Genomic DNA, 17,156 nt, shown 5'->3' on the forward strand with positions numbered 1-17,156 from the left:
TTTCACCCATACTGACTCAGTAGACAAACCCTCCTCAACTACCTCCTTTTCTGCAGCTGTGATACACTCTCTAATTAACAGTGCCACTCCCCCTCCTCTTTTACCTCCACCCCTATTCTTCTGAAAGCATCTAAACCCCGGAACATCTAACAACCATTCCTGACCCTATGAAATCCATGTCTCCGTAATAGCCACAACATCGTAGTTCCAAGTACTGATCCATGCTCTAAGTTCATCTCCCTTATTCCTGACACTCCTTGCATTGAAACAGACACACTTTAACCCATCCCACTGAGTGCAACTTTGCCCTATCAATTGTCTATCCTTCCTCACAGACTTGCTGCATACTATTTCTGCCTGTTCAACGGCTACTCTATCCTCTGATCCATAGCTCTGTTTCCCACCCCCCTGCCAAACTAGTTTAAACCCTCCCGAAGAGCTCTAGCAAACCTCCCACCCAGGATATTAATGCCCCTCCAGTTTAGGTGCAATCCGTCCTTCATGTACAGGTCCCACCTTCCTCAGCAGATATCCCAATGATCCACATATCTGAAGCCTTCCCTCCTGCACCAGCCCTGTAGCCACGTGTCCAGCTGCACTCGTTCTCTATTCCTTGCCTCACTTGCACATGGCACCGGTAGCAATCCTGAGATCACTACTTTGCTTGTCCTGCTCTTTAACTTCCAACCTAACTCCCTAAAATCACTTTTTAGATCCTCATCCCTTTTCTTAGCTATGTCATTGGTGCCTATGTGCACCACAACCTCTGGTTGCTCCCCCTCCCCCTTAAGAATCCTGGAGACTCGATCTGAGACATCCCTGGCCCTGGCACCCGGGAGGCAACATACCTTCCGGGAGTCTCGCTCACGACCACAGAATCTCCTATCCATTCCCCTAACCATCGAGTCTCCTATCACTATTGCTTTTCTATTCTCCCCCTTCCCTTCTGAGCCACAGAGCCAGACTCAGTGCCAGAGACCTGACCGCTAGGGCCTTCCCCCAGTAGGTCATCCCCCCCAACAGCATCCAAAACGGTATACTCGTTTTGAAGGGGAACGGCCACGAGCGATCCCTGCACTGTCTGCCCGTTCGTTTTCCTTCCCCTGACTGTAACCCAGCTACTCTTGTCCTGTACCTTGGGTGTGGCTACCTCCCTGTAACTCTTCTCTATAAGCCCCTCTGCCTCCCGGATGATCCAAAGTTTATCCAGCTCCAGCTCCAGTTCCCTAACACGGGGCGAGATTCTCCACTCCCGCGCCGGTTGGGAGAATCGCCTGGGCCGCCAAAATTTCCCGGGACGCCGGTTCGATGCCCTCCCGCGATTCTCCCAAGCGGCGGGAACGGCCCCGTCGAGTTCCGTGGGCCGCAGGCCGGAGAATCGCCGGAGAAACCCAAAATGGCGATTCTCCGGCACCCCCGCTATTCTCAGGCCCGAATGGGCCGAGCGGCCAGGCCAAAACAGCGGGTTCCCCCCGGCGCCGTCCACACCTGGTCGCTGCCGTCGGGAACAGCGCAGGAACGATGGGGGGGGGGGTGGCCTGCGGGGAGGGGAGGGGGGATCCTGCACCGGGGGGTACCTCAAATGTGGCATGGCCCGCGATCGGTGCCCACCGATCGTCGGGCCGTCCTCTCTGAAGGAGGACCTCCTTCCTTCCGTGGCTCCGCAAGATCCGTCCGCCATCTTCTTGCGGGGCGGACTCAGAGAGGACGGCAACCCGGGCATGCGCGGGTGACGCCAGTTATGCGGCGCCGGCCACGTCATCTATGCGGCGCCGCCTTTACGTGGGCGACAAGGCCTGGCGCGTGTAGATGACGCGGCCCCGATCCTAGTCCATTGTCGGGGCCTGAATCGGTCGGGATAGGGGCCGTTTCGCGCCGTCGTGAACCTCAACGGCGTTCACGGCGGCGCGGCCACTTCGGCGTGGGAGTGGAGAATCCCGCCCACGGTCTTTGAGGAGCTGGAGTTGGGTGCACTTCCCGCAGGTGTAGTCAGTGGGGACACCAGTGGTATCCCTCACCACCCACATCCTACAAGAGGAGCATGCAACTGGCCTAGCCTCCACCCCCTCTGATCTGAATTCACAAAGAGATTTAAAGGGGGAAAAGAAAATGTTTAAACACCCGTTAGGCCTTTAAAAAAAAAGTAGATATATACTGTTACTACTCTCCCAAGTGAACCCTCTAAAATGGGTGATTCTGTGAAATGATACAATGATAGCTTGCTGCCTCCCCCCCCCCCCCCAAAAAAACACAAAAAAATAAAATTAAAAAACTCAAAAACAAACAACTCTTACCATACAGAATATAGCTGCCCTGTGGACCAGCTGGAATTCCGCCCTCCGACTCTGCTCCCAGTCAGCTGCACTCTCTGTAAACTCCCGGCTCCCTTCACGCTCTTTGAGGAAGTGCAGGAAACTAAATGAAAGGAGCTTCTTGCTCCCTCCTCACGTAACTCCCTCAGTCACCAAACTCTCACTATCGCACTCACTCTAGTGTTGGAGGTGGTCGATCGTGGTGAGCCAGCCCCTCCCCCGGCAGGGCCTAGGCTGTGGGTTGCTCGGTTGTTGGGGCGGGGGCAGAGTGACAGTGACGGTGCCTCGTTTGTTGATATCCTCGAGAGATCCTGAGGAGTGTTCGATGATCCTATCATGGCTTAGGCCTTTTCAACAACATAGATGGTGTTATCCTGCAATCCTTCAGTAATCCTGAGTTCTTGTGGGGTTAATTTATTTTTTTAGTATGTTTTAAATAAGAAGACTACCACGTCTCCAGGAGTGTTTTTTTTAAACTTGCATTGCCTTCTCTTCTTCAAACAGGTGAAATATTTTTGCAGCTTAAAACGCCTTTAGAGGAAGTTTATAAAATCTATTGTTATCACCATGACGACGCCAGCAGTTTGCTTGAAGCGTACGACAAAGATGATGAAATCCAGCGGCTTTTAAGAAACCAGGTTGATGTTCTGAAGTAAGTGGACTGTGCTTTAGGAGTCAGCTCTGGGTAGTAACCTTGTTTTGGAGCCTGAGGGGGGATTTTCTGCTGACGTCTGCTGCGGGTGAAATGGGCCACGCCCAAGGAGAATCCCGCAAACCCCGGGAACGAGAATCTCAGCAACAAGATCTCGTTCTCTGATTTTCCCCAACCGGCAGTGGGCCGAGTTCTGGGCGGGGACCTCATTAAATCCATTCAAATCAATTTACGTATGGTTAAAGGGCTTCCCCGCCACGTGTTCCCCTCCCACGTAAGGAGTTTTCCCCCTTGCCCGCTTGATGTCATTTCAGCGAGGTCTGCAACAGGTATTTAAAAACATGAAACAATCGAGGAATCCTGCCGAGGACACCAAGGTAAGTACAGCCCTCAGGGGGGGGGGGGGGGGGGGGGGGGCGATAGGGTCATGTGGCATCGGCCTTGACACCCTGGCATTGCCAACTCGACACTGCCCCCCTGCCAGGGGTGGGCCCTCTGGGGAGCACCATGGGAAGGGGAGGGGGGGTTTCCCCCTATGTGTGTGGAGAGGGTTGTCCCGGTGCTTGGGGGGGGGCTCCCCTGATCCATAAGAGGTGATGCCCCGATGGTTGTAATGAGGAGTGGGGTCCTGCATCCATGGTGGGGGGGTGCAGTATTAATGGACATCAGAGCACCCTTTAAAAGCACCTCCCGATCTCCATTGAGCTGCCGTTGCTGTGTTGCCAGCTCTATCAGGCCCCACCCTGCCAGCCCGATGGTGAGAACCAGGGGGTCCCCAGATCTTCTGTGCACAGTGCGCCAGAGCACCTGGAGTGAACCCGGCTGTGTAGCGGGAGAGATGAACGCCAAGTTTTCTTGCCTCAGCCCAGCACATTGTCCAACATTCCGCCCTGAAGGTTTGTGTTTGACCCCCACGTTGAGAGGCTTGATCGCATCATTGAGGCTGACGCTCCCAATGCAGTGGTGAGCGAGTGCTGCACTGTCAGGGATGCTGCCTTTCAATGACAGGTTAAATCGAGACCCTGATTGTCCTTTAATCTGGAGGCAAATGATTCCACGGCCAGTGTTTCACTCTCAAAGTTCCCCCTCGTGTTGTGGCCAGTGTTAATCCCTCAGACAATATCAGAATCATGTGATCAAACCTCCGAGAATGCCTCCAACCCAAGTTGGGGATCGGGCAGAAGGACCACGGAGCTGAACCTGGGGCGGGATTCTCCCCTACCCGGAGGGGCGGGGGGGGTTCCGGCGTAATGGAGTGGCGGGAACCACTCCAGCGTCGGGCCGCCCCAAAGGTGCGGAAGTCTCCGCACCTTTAGGGGCCAAGCCCTCACCTTGAGGGGCTAGGCCCGCGCCGGAGCGGTTTCCGCTCCACCGGCTGGCGGGAAAGGCCTTTGGCGCCACGGCAGCCGGCGCTGAAAGGTCTTCGCCGGGTGACGCATGCGCGGGAGCGTCAGCGGCTGCTGATGTCATCCCCGCGTGTGCGCAGGGGAGGGTCCTCTTCCGCCTCCGCCATAGTGAAGACCATGGCGAAGGCGGAAGAAAAAGAGTGCCCCCATGGCACAGGTCCGCCCGCGGATCGGTGGGCCCCGATCGCGGGCCAGGCCACCGTGGGGGCACCCCTCGGGGCCAGATCGCCCCGAGCCCCCCCCCCAGGACCCCGGTGCCTGCCCGCGCCGCCTTGTCCCGCCTTTCAAAAGGTGGTTTAATCCACGCCGGCGGGAGTGGGTTGACAGCGGCGGGACTTCGGCCCATCGCGGGCCGGAGAATCGCCGGGGGTGGGCCCGCCGACCGGCGCAGCGCGATTCCCGCCCCCGCCGACTGGCGGGGCACGATTCCCGCTCCCGCCGAATCTCTGGTGGCGGAGAATTCGGGACACGGTGGGGGCGGGATTCACGCCAGCCCCCGGCGATTCTCCAACACGCTGGGGGGGCCGGAGAATCGCGTCCCTGTTCTTTGTTGCATCTAAAGTACGTTCTTTTTCGACACATAAGTGCTTGATGAGCTCAAAGAGCACCCTCCCCTTATAAGAAAAACTTCCCAGGTGATACTTAATAATGTCCCCTTTGCTGAGAATGGAGGCATACTATCAAAACTTTCCACCTGGCACACATCAGACCCTTTTTCTCATGCAGTGAGAATTGTTGCTCCCTTTGAGAATCAACCCTGATGAGTGCAACATCCAAAACTTTGACAGTGTGTCTTTTTTTTAGGGATATATCTTTTGTGGAACCATCGGCATCAACTTGTATTTTTTTGCCGCATTTTTATCGAAGTTTTTATTTTAACTTGCTTTAATTATGGTTTATTTCTTTTAAAATTAGGAAAATATACCAAGAGCAGTAAGTATACAATTTTATCCAACAAAATTGCTTCCACCTCTATCTTTGCTGTGCCCTCTCACTCAGGCTCTCTTTCGCACGCTCTAATTTATGCGTTAGACCTGTCGCTGGAATAACTTCTCTTTGCTCTGTAGCTGTTTAGACATTCTGCCAGCTTGCTGATTAATTCAGAAAAATAATCTCGAAATTTGCGAGTAAATTGTTATCCCAGAATGATCGGTGACGCACCAAAACAGACAGGATTATAAATAAGATTCGTTGACGAATCACTCATTTACAATTTACGGACATTATCTTTCTTCTTACAAAAAAACCACATTATGTCTCCCGTTTTGCAAAAGGTCCTTATCCAACCTTGCTTCCCCTCGGTGACATCCCTATTATCTCTTTTCCCGTTTTTTTTTCCCCTGGTTGGTCATTTCCAGTGGCTCAGGAAAATCCATCTGGGTAAATGCAGTCCCATATTTGACTTCCTTTCATTCCTGGGATCTTTGGCCCATTCAGTGTTATTCCACCATTCTACTACAAAGCTTTTGAAAGAAGTTGATCTTCTGCGCGCGTTTACGCAGCACTTTTCATAAACATGGAACATCCCAGTGCGATTTACAGATGATGAGCTTCTTCGGAAGTGTGTGTCACTGTTGTAATGTAGCAAACTTGGTAGCCAATTTGTGCACAGCAAGCTCCCCAAAACAGCAATACACTACATGGCCAGGTAATCTGTCTCAGTGATCTTGTTAAAAGTTTGAAAGTCTGGTTTGCTCAGTCGGTAGCACCCTTAATGCTGGGTTAGTTCAAATCCCACTGCAAGACTTGACCTTGTAATCCTGGTTGACAACTGTCATACTGAATGAATGCTGTGTTATCTGTTGGAGGGAAGGAATACTCAGAGTCTTTTCTCGACCGCTTGGAGTTGTAAAAGTTGCGTTTATTCGAAATTGCTGTGTGCACACAGGAGAGACCGATTCTGCTGCTACCCTAGGCTCGCAAAAGTCAGCTCTGATCATATTCAGGGTTACATGCAGTTCTTTCAGAGTTACCAGCAGACATTGACATCATTGATTTATTCCAAACAGTACAAGGTGATCAGTAGGCATATTTTGCTGGTCCCCTTAATGGGAAAACGATTTACTAATACAATGCTTCTTTACAATTTCCCAGATCCTGTTCAAAATATTCCCCTTAACCTGAACTCCTGGATGGGATGTTAATGTGCTTTTATTCCCTGCCCTGGGCTGGACAATGAATCTCCTACAGACAGGCTGGAGCCATGGTTTCTGTGACGTGGGTCCCCATTATTATTCTAATGCCTTATAGGATGATTGAATTATCCACGATGTTGTGCCGAACTAGTCTGAAACTAAGATCAAATCAACCTACTCCCAATCATTCAAGTGCACTCCATATACCTATCCAATAACCGCTTGAAAGTTCCTAAAGTGTCCGACTCCACTACCATAGCTGGGAGTGCGTTCCACGCCCCAACCACTCTCTGAGTAAAGAACCTACCTCGGACATCCCTCCTATATCTTCCACCATGAACCTTATAGTTATGCCCCCTTGTAACAGCTACATCCACCCGAGGAAAAAGTCGCTGAACGTCCACTCTATCTATCCCTCTCATCATCTTATACACCTCAATTAAGTCACCTCTCATCCTCCTTCGCCCCAATGAGAAAAGCCCTAGCTCCCTCAGCCTTTCCTCATAAAACCTACCCTCCAATCCAGGCAGCATCCTGGTAAATCTCCGTTGCACCCTTTCCAATGCTTCCACATCCTTCCTATAATGAGGCGACCAGAACTGCACACAATACTCCAAATGTGATCTGACCAAGGTCTTATACAGTTGCAGCATAACCTCACGGCTCTTAAACTCAATCCCCCTGTTAATAAATGCTAACACACTATAGACTTTCTTCACGGCTCTATCCACTTGGGTGGCAACTTTCAGAGATCTATGGACATGAATTCCGAGATCTCGCTGCTCCTCCACATTCTTCAGAACCCTGCCGTTAACCCTGTAATCCGCATTCAAATTTGCCCTACCAAAATGAATCACCTCACACTTATCCGGGTTAAACTCCATCTGCCACTTTTCAGCCCAGATCTGCATCCTATCAATATCTCTTTGTAGCCTACAACAGCCCTCCACATTATACACTACTCCACCAATCTTGGTGTCATCAGCAAATTTACTAACCCACCCTTCAACTCCATCATCCAAATCATTGATAAAAATCACAAATAGCAGAGGACCCAGCACTGATCCCTGTGGTCATGTAGCAATTTCTTCCGCTAACATTATCAGAAGTCCTTTTTTATTAAATGAGACATCTGATATTTGTTCCCACTAGGGGGGGCGACACAGCGGCGCAGGGGTTATCACTGCTGCCTCACAGCGCCATGGACCCGGGTTCAATTGCAGCCTTGGGTGACTGTCTGTGCAGAGCTTACATGTTCTCCCCGTGTGTGCGTGGGTTTCCTCCGGGTGCCCTGGTTTCCTCCCACAGTCCAAAGATGTGGTTAGGTGGATTGGCCTTGCTAAATTGCTTCTTCGTGTCCAGCGATATGCAGGTTGGGTTGGGTTACGGGGCTAGGGCAGGAGAGTGGGCCAAGGTGGGGTGATCTTTCAGAAGGTAGGTGCAAATGGCCTCTTTCTGCACTGCAGGAATTCTGAGCTTCTATAAAGACCCTGTTCAGGTGGATTCAAAAATGCTGTTCAAATAAAAACATGGAGGAATCTTGGCCAACATTCTTCCCTTTGTGAACGTCCCTGAAAGAAAACAAATGAACCGCTCATTTACTCCTTTCTGTTTGAGGAACTTCATTCTGCAGTGAGATGCATAAAGTGACGTCTCTTCAAATTCATTGGCTGTGAAACATTTTCGGCTGTTTAGGAGGACATGATCAGAGGCGAGATTCTCTGACCCCCCGCCGGGTCGGAGAATCGCCGGGAGCTGGCGTGAATCCCGCCCCCACCGGTTGCCGAATTCTCCGGCACCGGAGATTCGGCGGGGGCGGGAATCGCGCCCGGTTGGCAGCCCCCCCCCCACGATTCTCCGGCCCGGATGGGCCGAAGTCCCGCTGCTAGAATGCCTGTCCCGCCAGCGTGGATTAAACCACCTCTCTTACCGGCGGGACAAGGCGGCGCGGGCGGGCTCCGGGGTCCTGGGGGAGGCGCGGGGCGATCTGGCCCAGGGGGGTGCACCCACAGTGGCCTGGCCTGCGATCGGGGCCCACTGATCCACGGGAGGGCCTGTGCTCCACCATGGCAGAGGCGGAAGAGACTCCCTCCACAGCGCATGCGCGGGGATGCCGTGAGCAGCCGCTAACGCTCCCGCGCATGCGCCGCCCGGCAATGTCATTTCCGCGCCAGCTGGCGGGGCACTTCCTCCAGCTGGCGGGGCGGAAATCAGTCCGGCGCGGGCCTAGCCCCTCAAGGTTAGGACTCGGCCGGTCAAGGGGCGGAGGATTCCGCACCTTTGGGGCGGAGCGATGCCAGACTGATTTGCGCCGTTTTTGGCGCTGGTTGGCGGACATCGCGCCGATACCGGAGAATTTCGCCCCAGGTGCTTTATAAATACAAGTTAGAATTAGGGACTGATACAGCACAGAAAGCCATTCAGCCCATCTTGTCTGTTTGAAATTAGACAAACTCTCCTGCTCGTTCCCCATATCTCTGCAAGTTTTCCCCTTTAACGATTTGTCCAATTAACTTTTCGAAATTTAATGTTGAATTTGCTTCCGCCATCGTTTCAGGCAGCACATTCCAGTTCACAACTTTGTTTGTTTTCTATTACTGAATTAGCTGATAATTATTCATTGATGTTCTTTCAATTGAGCGTATCAGTTGGTCCCCATCCTTGGTAACTTTTTTATTTGGAGGGGGTGGAAGAGTTTCTGATTTCTGCGACCGTTTTTTGTGAAGATGTCCTCCCTGCTATCACTGCTTGAATGGCCTGGCTCTGGTTTCAAGGTTCTGCTCTCTTGTTCTGGGTCCCCCAACCAGAGGACATATTTGCTCTCTATCTACTCTGTCAGCTCTTTAAATAGTCTTGAAACATCTCAAGGAACTGAATAATCTAGCGCTGTTCTTGGATATTCAAAATGCTGTAAAATGTGAATTATAATTGTTTGCTTGCAAGAAGAATGGAATGTTATTCGACTTATAACAGTTTCTATATGTGTGTCTGTGTGTGTGCGTGCGTGTGCGTGTGTATGTGTGTCTCTGTTTCCAGAGGGAAATCCACATTGTTGGACATGGGATCACTGCTTATTAAGCCTGTGCAACGAGTGATGAAATACCCTCTACTATTGCGCGAGCTTTTCAAATCAACCCCTGAGTTACATGCAGATCACAAACCAGTGGAAGATGCGCTTGGAGCAGTCAGACAGATCAATGTGAACATCAATGAGTTTAAAAGAAGGAAGGACCTAGGTAAGGAGCTTGTTTGAAAACAAAACATCTTGTTCATTGTCGTAGACACTTCCAGATAAAAGGGAGTCATTTATCCCAGATTTTGAGGGTGAAAATTGCCTGGAGTTGCCAGGATTGAATGGTGGAATAGGCTCGAAGGGCCGAATGGCCTCCTTCTGCTCCTATTTTCTATGTTCCTAAAGCAGCCAGTGTCACGGACAATTACAACCCAAAGTCTGACAGGGGAAGATTATTCTTTTCAAAACACTTTGGAAAAGATTTTGCACAATTAAATTGATGGCAAATAGACCAATGAGGCTTGATGTAGCCCCTCCCAAAATGCATGACCTTGCCATTGGATTTCAGGGCACTGGCGGGGCCAGTATGAGGGGAATGTGGAGTCAGACCTGTTTACACAGTCTCCGCCGTTTCAGTAGCCGCTGGGATTTGCTGCAGAGAGGGAGAGAACATTAACTTGGGGGGAAATTTGCTAATGCTCTTCGGGAGGGTTTAAACTAATTCAGCAGGGGGTTGGGAATCTGAATTGTAGCTCCAGTATACAGGAGGTTGAGAGTAGTGAGGTCATGAGTAGGGTTTCAAAGTTGCAGGAGTGTACCGGCAGGCAGGAAGGTGGTTTAAAGTGTGTCTACTTCAACGCCAGGAGCATCCAGAATAAGGTGGGTGAACTTGCGACATGGGTTGGTACCTGGGACTTCGATGTTGTGGCCATTTCGGAGACATGGATAGAGCAGGGACAGGAATGGTTGTTGCAGGTTCCGGGGTTTAGATATTTCAGTAAGCTCAGGGAAGGTGGTAAAAGAGGGGGAGGGGTGGCATTGTTAGTCAAGGACAGTATTACGGTGGCAGAAAGGACGTTTGATGAGGACTCGTCTACTGAGGTAGTATGGGCTGAGGTTAGAAACAGGAAAGGAGAGGTTACCCTGTTGGGAGTTTTCTATAGGCCTCCGAAAAGTTCCAGAGGTGTAGAGGAGAGGATTGCAAAGGTGATTCTGGATAGGAGCGAATGTAACAGGGTAGTTGTTATGGGGGACTTTAAGTTTCCAAATATTGATGGAAACGCTATAGTTTGAGTACTTTAGATGGGTCCGTTTTTGTCCAATATGTGCAGGAGGGTTTCCTGACACAGTATGTAGATAGGCCAACCAGAGGCGAGGCCACATTGAATTTGGTACTGGGAAATTAACCAGGACAGGTGTTAGATTTGGAGGTAGGTGAGCACTTTGGTGATAGTGACCACAATTCGATTACATTTACTTTAGTGATGGAAAGGGATAGGTATATACCGCAGAGCAAGAGCTATAGCTGGGGGAAAGGCAATTATGGTGCGATGAGGTAAGACTTAGGATGCATAGTATGGGGAGGGAAACTGCAGGGGATGGGCACAATTGAAATGTGGAGCTTGTTCAAGGAACAGCTACTGCGTGTCCTTGATTAGTATGTACCTGTCAGGCAGGGAGGAAGTGGTCGAGCGAGGGAACCGTGGTTTACTAAAGTAGTTGAATCACTTGTCAAGAGGCAGAAGGAGGCTTATGTAAAGATGAGACGTGAAGGTTCCGTTAGGGCGCTCGAGAGTTACAAGTTAGCTAGGAAGGACCTAAAGAGAGAGCTAAGAAGAGCCAGGAGGAGACATGAGAAGTCTTTGGCAGGTAGAATCAAGGATAACCCTAAAGCTTTCTATAGGTATGTCAGGATTAAAAGAATGACTAGGGTAAGAGTAGGGCCAGTCAAGGACAGTAGTGGGAAGTTGTGCGTGGAGTCCGAGGAGATAGGAGAGGTGCTAAATGAATATTTTTCGTCAGTATTCACTCAGGAAAAAGACAATGATGTCGAGGAGAACTCTGAGATACAAACTATTAGACTAGAAGGGCTTGAGGTTCATAAGGGGGAGGTGTTAGCAATTCTGGAAAGTGTGAAAATAGATAAGTCCCCTTGGCCGGATGGGATTTATCCTAGGATTCTCTGGGAAACTAGGGAGGAGATTGCTGAGCCTTTGGCTTTGACCTTTATGTCATCATTGTCTACAGGAATAGTGCCAGAAGACTGGAGGATAGCAAATGTTGTCACCTTGTTCAAGAAGGGGAGTAGAGACAACCCCGGTAACTATAGACCAGTGAGCCTTACTTCTGTTGTGGGCAAAGTCTTGGAAAGGTTTATAAGAGATAGGATGTATAATCATCTGAAACGGAATAATTTGATTAGCGATCGTCAACACGGTTTTGTGAAGGGTAGGTCGTGCCTCACCAACCTTATTGAGTTCTTTGAGAAGGTGACCAAACAGGTGGACGAGGGTAAAGCAGTTGATATGGTGTAGATGGATTTCAGTAAAGCGTTTGATAAGATTCCCCATGGTAGGCTATTGCAGAAAATACGGGGGCATGGGATTCAGGGTGATTTAGCAGTTTGGATCAGAAATTGGCTAGCTGGAAGAAGACAAAGGATGGTGGTTGATGGGAAATGTTCAGCCTGGAGTTCAGTTACTAGTGGTGTACCACAAGGATCTGTTTTGGGGCCATTGCTGTTTGTCATTTTTATAAATGACCTGGAGGAGGGTGTTGAAGGATGGGGGAGTAAATTTGTAGATGACGCTAAAGTCGGTGGAGTTGTGGACAGTGCGGAAGGATGTTGCAAGTTACAGAGGGACATAGATAAGCTGCAGCGCTGGGCTGAGAGGTGGCAAATGGAGTTTCATGCAGAAAAGTGTGAGGTGATTCATTTTGGAAGGAATAACAGGAAGACAGAGTACTGGGCTAATGGTAAGATTCTTGGCAGTGTGGATGAGCAGAGAGATCTCGGTGTCCATGTACATAGATCCCTGAAAGTTGCCACCTAGGTTGAGAGGGTTGTTAAGAAGGCATATGGTGTGTTAGCTTTTATTGGTAGAGGGATTGAGTTTCGAAGCCTTGAGGTCATGTTGCAGCTGTACAAAACTTTGGTGCGGCCGCATTTGGAGTATTGCGTGCAATTCTGGTCGCCGCATTATAGGAAGGATGTGGAAGCATTGGAAAGGGTACAGAGGAGATTTACCAGAATATTACCTAGTATGGAGGGAAGATCTTATGATGGAAGGCTGAGGGACTTGAGGCTGTTTTCGTTAGAGAGAAGAAGGTTAAGAGGTGACTTAATTGAGGCAGACAAGATGATCAGAGGATTGGATAGGGTGGACAGTGAGAGCCATTTTCCTCTGATGGTGATGTTTAGCACGAGGGGACATAGCTTTAAATTGAGGGGAGATAGATATAGGACAGATGTCAGAGGTAGGTTCTTTACTCAGAGAGTAGTAAGGGCGTGGAATGCCCTGCCTGCAACAGTAGTGGACTCGCCAACACTAAGGGCATTCAAATGGTCATTGGATAGACATATGGACGATAAGGGAATAGTGTAGATGGGCTTTAGAGTGGTTTCACAGGTTGGCGCAACATCGAGGGCCGAAGGGCATGCACTGCGCTGTAATGTTCTATGTTCTATGTTTTATGTTCTATAAACAGCATTGTCCCCAGTGTCACTCCTCCTATCACCCACCCCTCCTTGTCCAGACCAGAGACCCCACACAGTCTTAACCAATGGCAGGTCTTCCAGATCTGCACACCCCCGCCCCACACCGAATTAAAAATTTATACAGTTTACAAGTTTGCCCTGGAGAAACATCTTTGAAATTCATTTATTACAACGTAAAATTCCTTTGGAAAGTTTGTTGACTTGTCTAAAAATCTAAACAGTCGGGGAGAAAAGTTTTCGATTTGTTCCTTTCACCTGGAAAACTGGTGTAGGTGTTGGATCGGCCAATGGGAAGCAACTTTAGAGCGGCACAATCCAGGGGGATAAAGCAGTGGTATAACCCAAAGCAGTGGAGGTGGTGCAGTGGTGTAACCCAGGGGGAAAGAGCAGTGGTATAACCCAGGGGGAAAGAGCCGTGGTATAACCCAGAAAGAAAGAGCAGTGGTATAACCCAGGGGGAAAGAGCAGTGGTATAACCCAGGGGGAAAGAGCAGTGGAAGTGGTGTAACCCAGGGGGAAAGAGCAGTGGTATAACCCAGGGGGAAAGAGCAGTGGTATAACCCAGGGGGAAAGAGCAGTGGTATAACCCAGGGGGAAAGAGCAGTGGTATAACCCAGGGGGAAAGAGCAGTGGTGTAACCCAGGGGGAAAGAGCAGTGGTATAACCCAGGGGGAAAGAGCAGTGGTATAACCCAGGGGGAAAGAGCAGTGGTATAACCCAGGGGGAAAGAGCAGTGGTATAACCCAGGGGGAAAGAGCAGTGGTATAACCCAGGGGGAAATCAAAAAGGGCGACAGTACAAGGTACAGTGACTGAGGGGAGCTCAGTGAATAGGACCAGGAATACTAAAAGAAATAAAACGGGAAGTGAAAACATTAATGGTAAACAACGCGGCAGGTTGTTACATGAAGATATGGGTTCGCCGACAAGGAAAATTAGGAGAAAGGTTAAGAGGAAATATAACTTAGGAGAGGTTACTGATCGAGGTGTTAAGATTCAGAACAGAGGTAAAAAAGCCAACATAAGTGTACTTTACCTGAATGCTCGTAGTATTCGGAATAAGGTAAATGAGTTGATGGCGCAAATCATCGTGAATGACTATGATTTAGTGGCCATTACTGAAACATGGTTAAAGGATGGTCACGACTGGGAGTTAAATATCCGAGGGTATCAAACTTTTCGGAAGGACAGAGTGGATGGTAAGGGAGGTGGTGTAGCTCTGTTATTTAAGGATGACATTCGGGCAACAGTAAGGGATGACATCGGTGCTATGGAGGATAAGGTTGAATCTATTTGGATGGAAATCAGGAATAGTAAGGCGAAAAAGTCACTGATAGGAGTAATCTATAGGCCACCAAATAGTAACATTATGGTGGGGCAGGCAATAAACAAAGAAATAACAGATGCATGTAGAAATGGTACAGCAGTTATCATGGGGGATTTTAATCTACATGTTGATTGGTTTAACCAGGTCGGTCAAGGCAGCCTTGAGGAGGAGTTTATAGAATGTATCCGCGATAGTTTCCAAGAACGGTATGTAATGGAACCTACGAGGGAACAAACGGTCCTAGATCTGGTCCTGTGTAATGAGACAGGATTGATTCAGGATCTCATAGTTAGGGATCCTCTCGGAAGGAGCGATCACAATATGGTGGAATTTAAAATACAGATGGAGGGTGAGAAGGTAAAATCAAGCACTAGTGTTTTGTGCTTAAACAAAGGAGATTACAATGGGATGAGAGAAGAACTAGCTAAGGTAGACTGGGAGCAAAGACTTTATAGTGAAACAGTTGAGGAACAGTGGAGAACCTTCCAAGTGATTTTTCACAGTGCTCATCAAAGGTTTATACCAACAGAAGGGAAGGACGGTAAAAAGAGGGAAAATCGACCGTGGATATCTAAGGAAATAGGGAGAGTATCAAATTGAAGGAAAAAACATACAAAGTAGCAAAGATCAGCAGGAGACTAGAGGACTGGGAAATCTTTAGGGGGCAACAGAAAGCTACTAAAAAAGCTATAAAGAAGAGTAAGATAGATTATGAGAGTAAACTTGCTCAGAATATAAAAACAGATAGTAAAAGTTTCTACAAATACATAAAACAAAAAAGAGTGGCGAAGGTAAATATTGGTCCTTTAGAGGATGAGAAGGGAGATTTAATAATGGGAGATGAGGAAATGGCTGAGGAACTGAACAGGTTTTTTGAGTCGGTCTTCACAGTGGAAGACACAAATAACATGCCAGTGACTGATGGAAATGAGGCTATGACAGGTGAGGACCTTGAGAGGATTGTTATTACCAAGGAGGTAGTGATGGGCAAGCTAATGGGGCTAAAGGTAGACAAGTCTCCTGGACCTGATGGAATGCATCCCAGAGTGCTAAAAGAGATGGCTAGGGAAATTGCAAATGCACTAGTGATAATTTACCAAAATTCACTAGACTCTGGGGTGGTCCCGGCGGATTGGAAATTAGCAAACGTGACACCACTGTTTAAAAAAGGAGGTAGGCAGAAAGCGGGTAATTATAGGCCAGTGAGCTTAACTTCGGTAGTAGGGAAGATGCTGGAATCTATCGTCAAGGAAGAAATAGCGAGGCATCTGGATGGAAATTGTCCCATTGGGCAGACGCAGCATGGGTTCATAAAGGGCAGGTCGTGTCTAACTAATTTAGTGGAATTTTTTGAGGACATTAACAGTGCTGTAGATAACGGGGAGCCAATGGATGTGGTATATCTGGATTTCCAGAAAGCCTTTGACAAGGTGCCACACAAAAGGTTGTTGCATAGGATAAAGATGCATGGCATTAAGGGGAAAGTAGTAGCATGGAGAGAGGATTGGTTAATTAATAGAAAGCAAAGAGTGGGGATTAATGGGTGTTTCTCTGGTTGGCAATCAGTAGCTAGTGGTGTCCCTCAGGGATCAGTGTTGGGCCCACAACTGTTCACAATTTACATAGATGATTTGGAGTTGGGTACCAAGGGCAATGTGTCCAAGTTTGCAGACGACACTAAGATAAGTGGTAAAGCAAAAAGTGCAGAGGATACTGGAAGTCTGCAGAGGGATTTGGATAGGCTAAGTGAATGGGCTAGGGTCTGGCAGATGGAATACAATGTTGACAAATGTGAGGTTATCCATTTTGGTAGGAATAACAGCAAAAGGGATTATTATTTAAATGATAAAATATTAAAACATGCTGCTGTGCAGAGAGACCTGGGTGTGCTAGTGCATGAGTCGCAAAAAGTTGGTTTTCAGGTGCAACAGGTGATTAAGAAGGCAAATGGAATTTTGTCCTTCATTGCTAGAGGGATGGAGTTTAAGACTAGGGAGGCTCTGCTGCAATTGTATAAGGTGTTAGTGAGGCCACACCTGGAGTATTGTGTTCAGTTTTGGTCTCCTTACTTGAGAAAGGACGTACTGGCACTGGAGGGTGTGCAGAGGAGATTCACTAGGTTAATCCCAGAGCTGAAGGGGTTGGATTACGAGGAGAGGTTGAGTAGACTGGGACTGTACTCGTTGGAATTTAGAAGGATGAGGGGGGGATCTTATAGAAACATATAAGATTATGAAGGGAATAGATAGGATCGATGCGGGCAGGTTGTTTCCACTGGCGGGTGAAAGCAGAACTAGGGGGCATAGCCTCAAAATAAGAGGAAGTAGATTTAGGACTGAGTTTAGGAGGAACTTCTTCACCCAAAGGGTTGTGAATCTATGGAATTCCTTGCCCAGTGAAGCAGTAGAGGCTCCTTCATTAAATGTTTTTAAGATAAAGATAGATAGTTTTTTGAAGAATAAAGGGATTAAGGGTTATGGTGTTCAGGCCGGAAAGTGGAGCTGAGTCCACAAAAGATCAGCCATGATCTCATTGAATGGTGGAGCAGGCTCGAGGGGCCAGATGGCCTACTCCTGCTCCTAGTTCTTATGTTC

The 17,156-nt window shown here is 48.7% G+C and overlaps 1 protein-coding gene across 2 annotated transcripts in view; it reads left to right on the forward strand.

Moving 5' to 3' along the window:
* The window catches only part of arhgef38 (Rho guanine nucleotide exchange factor (GEF) 38), a 149,980-nt gene that overhangs the window by 72,499 nt on the left and 60,325 nt on the right, over window positions 1-17,156 (forward strand). Inside the window, exons 4-5 of one of the 2 annotated variants that reach the window (XM_072495263.1) lie at window positions 2,817-2,964; window positions 5,286-5,363. In XM_072495263.1, coding sequence (XP_072351364.1) covers window positions 2,817-2,964; window positions 5,286-5,307 — 170 coding nt within the window. In that variant the 3' untranslated portion in view covers window positions 5,308-5,363. Of the gene's footprint in view, window positions 1-2,816; window positions 2,965-5,285; window positions 5,364-9,541; window positions 9,742-17,156 lie in introns of those variants that run through there. The other variant, XM_072495262.1, reaches the window with a different exon arrangement.

The sequence above is a fragment of the Scyliorhinus torazame genome, chromosome 3, assembly GCF_047496885.1.
Source record: "Scyliorhinus torazame isolate Kashiwa2021f chromosome 3, sScyTor2.1, whole genome shotgun sequence".
NCBI lineage: Eukaryota > Metazoa > Chordata > Chondrichthyes > Carcharhiniformes > Scyliorhinidae > Scyliorhinus > Scyliorhinus torazame.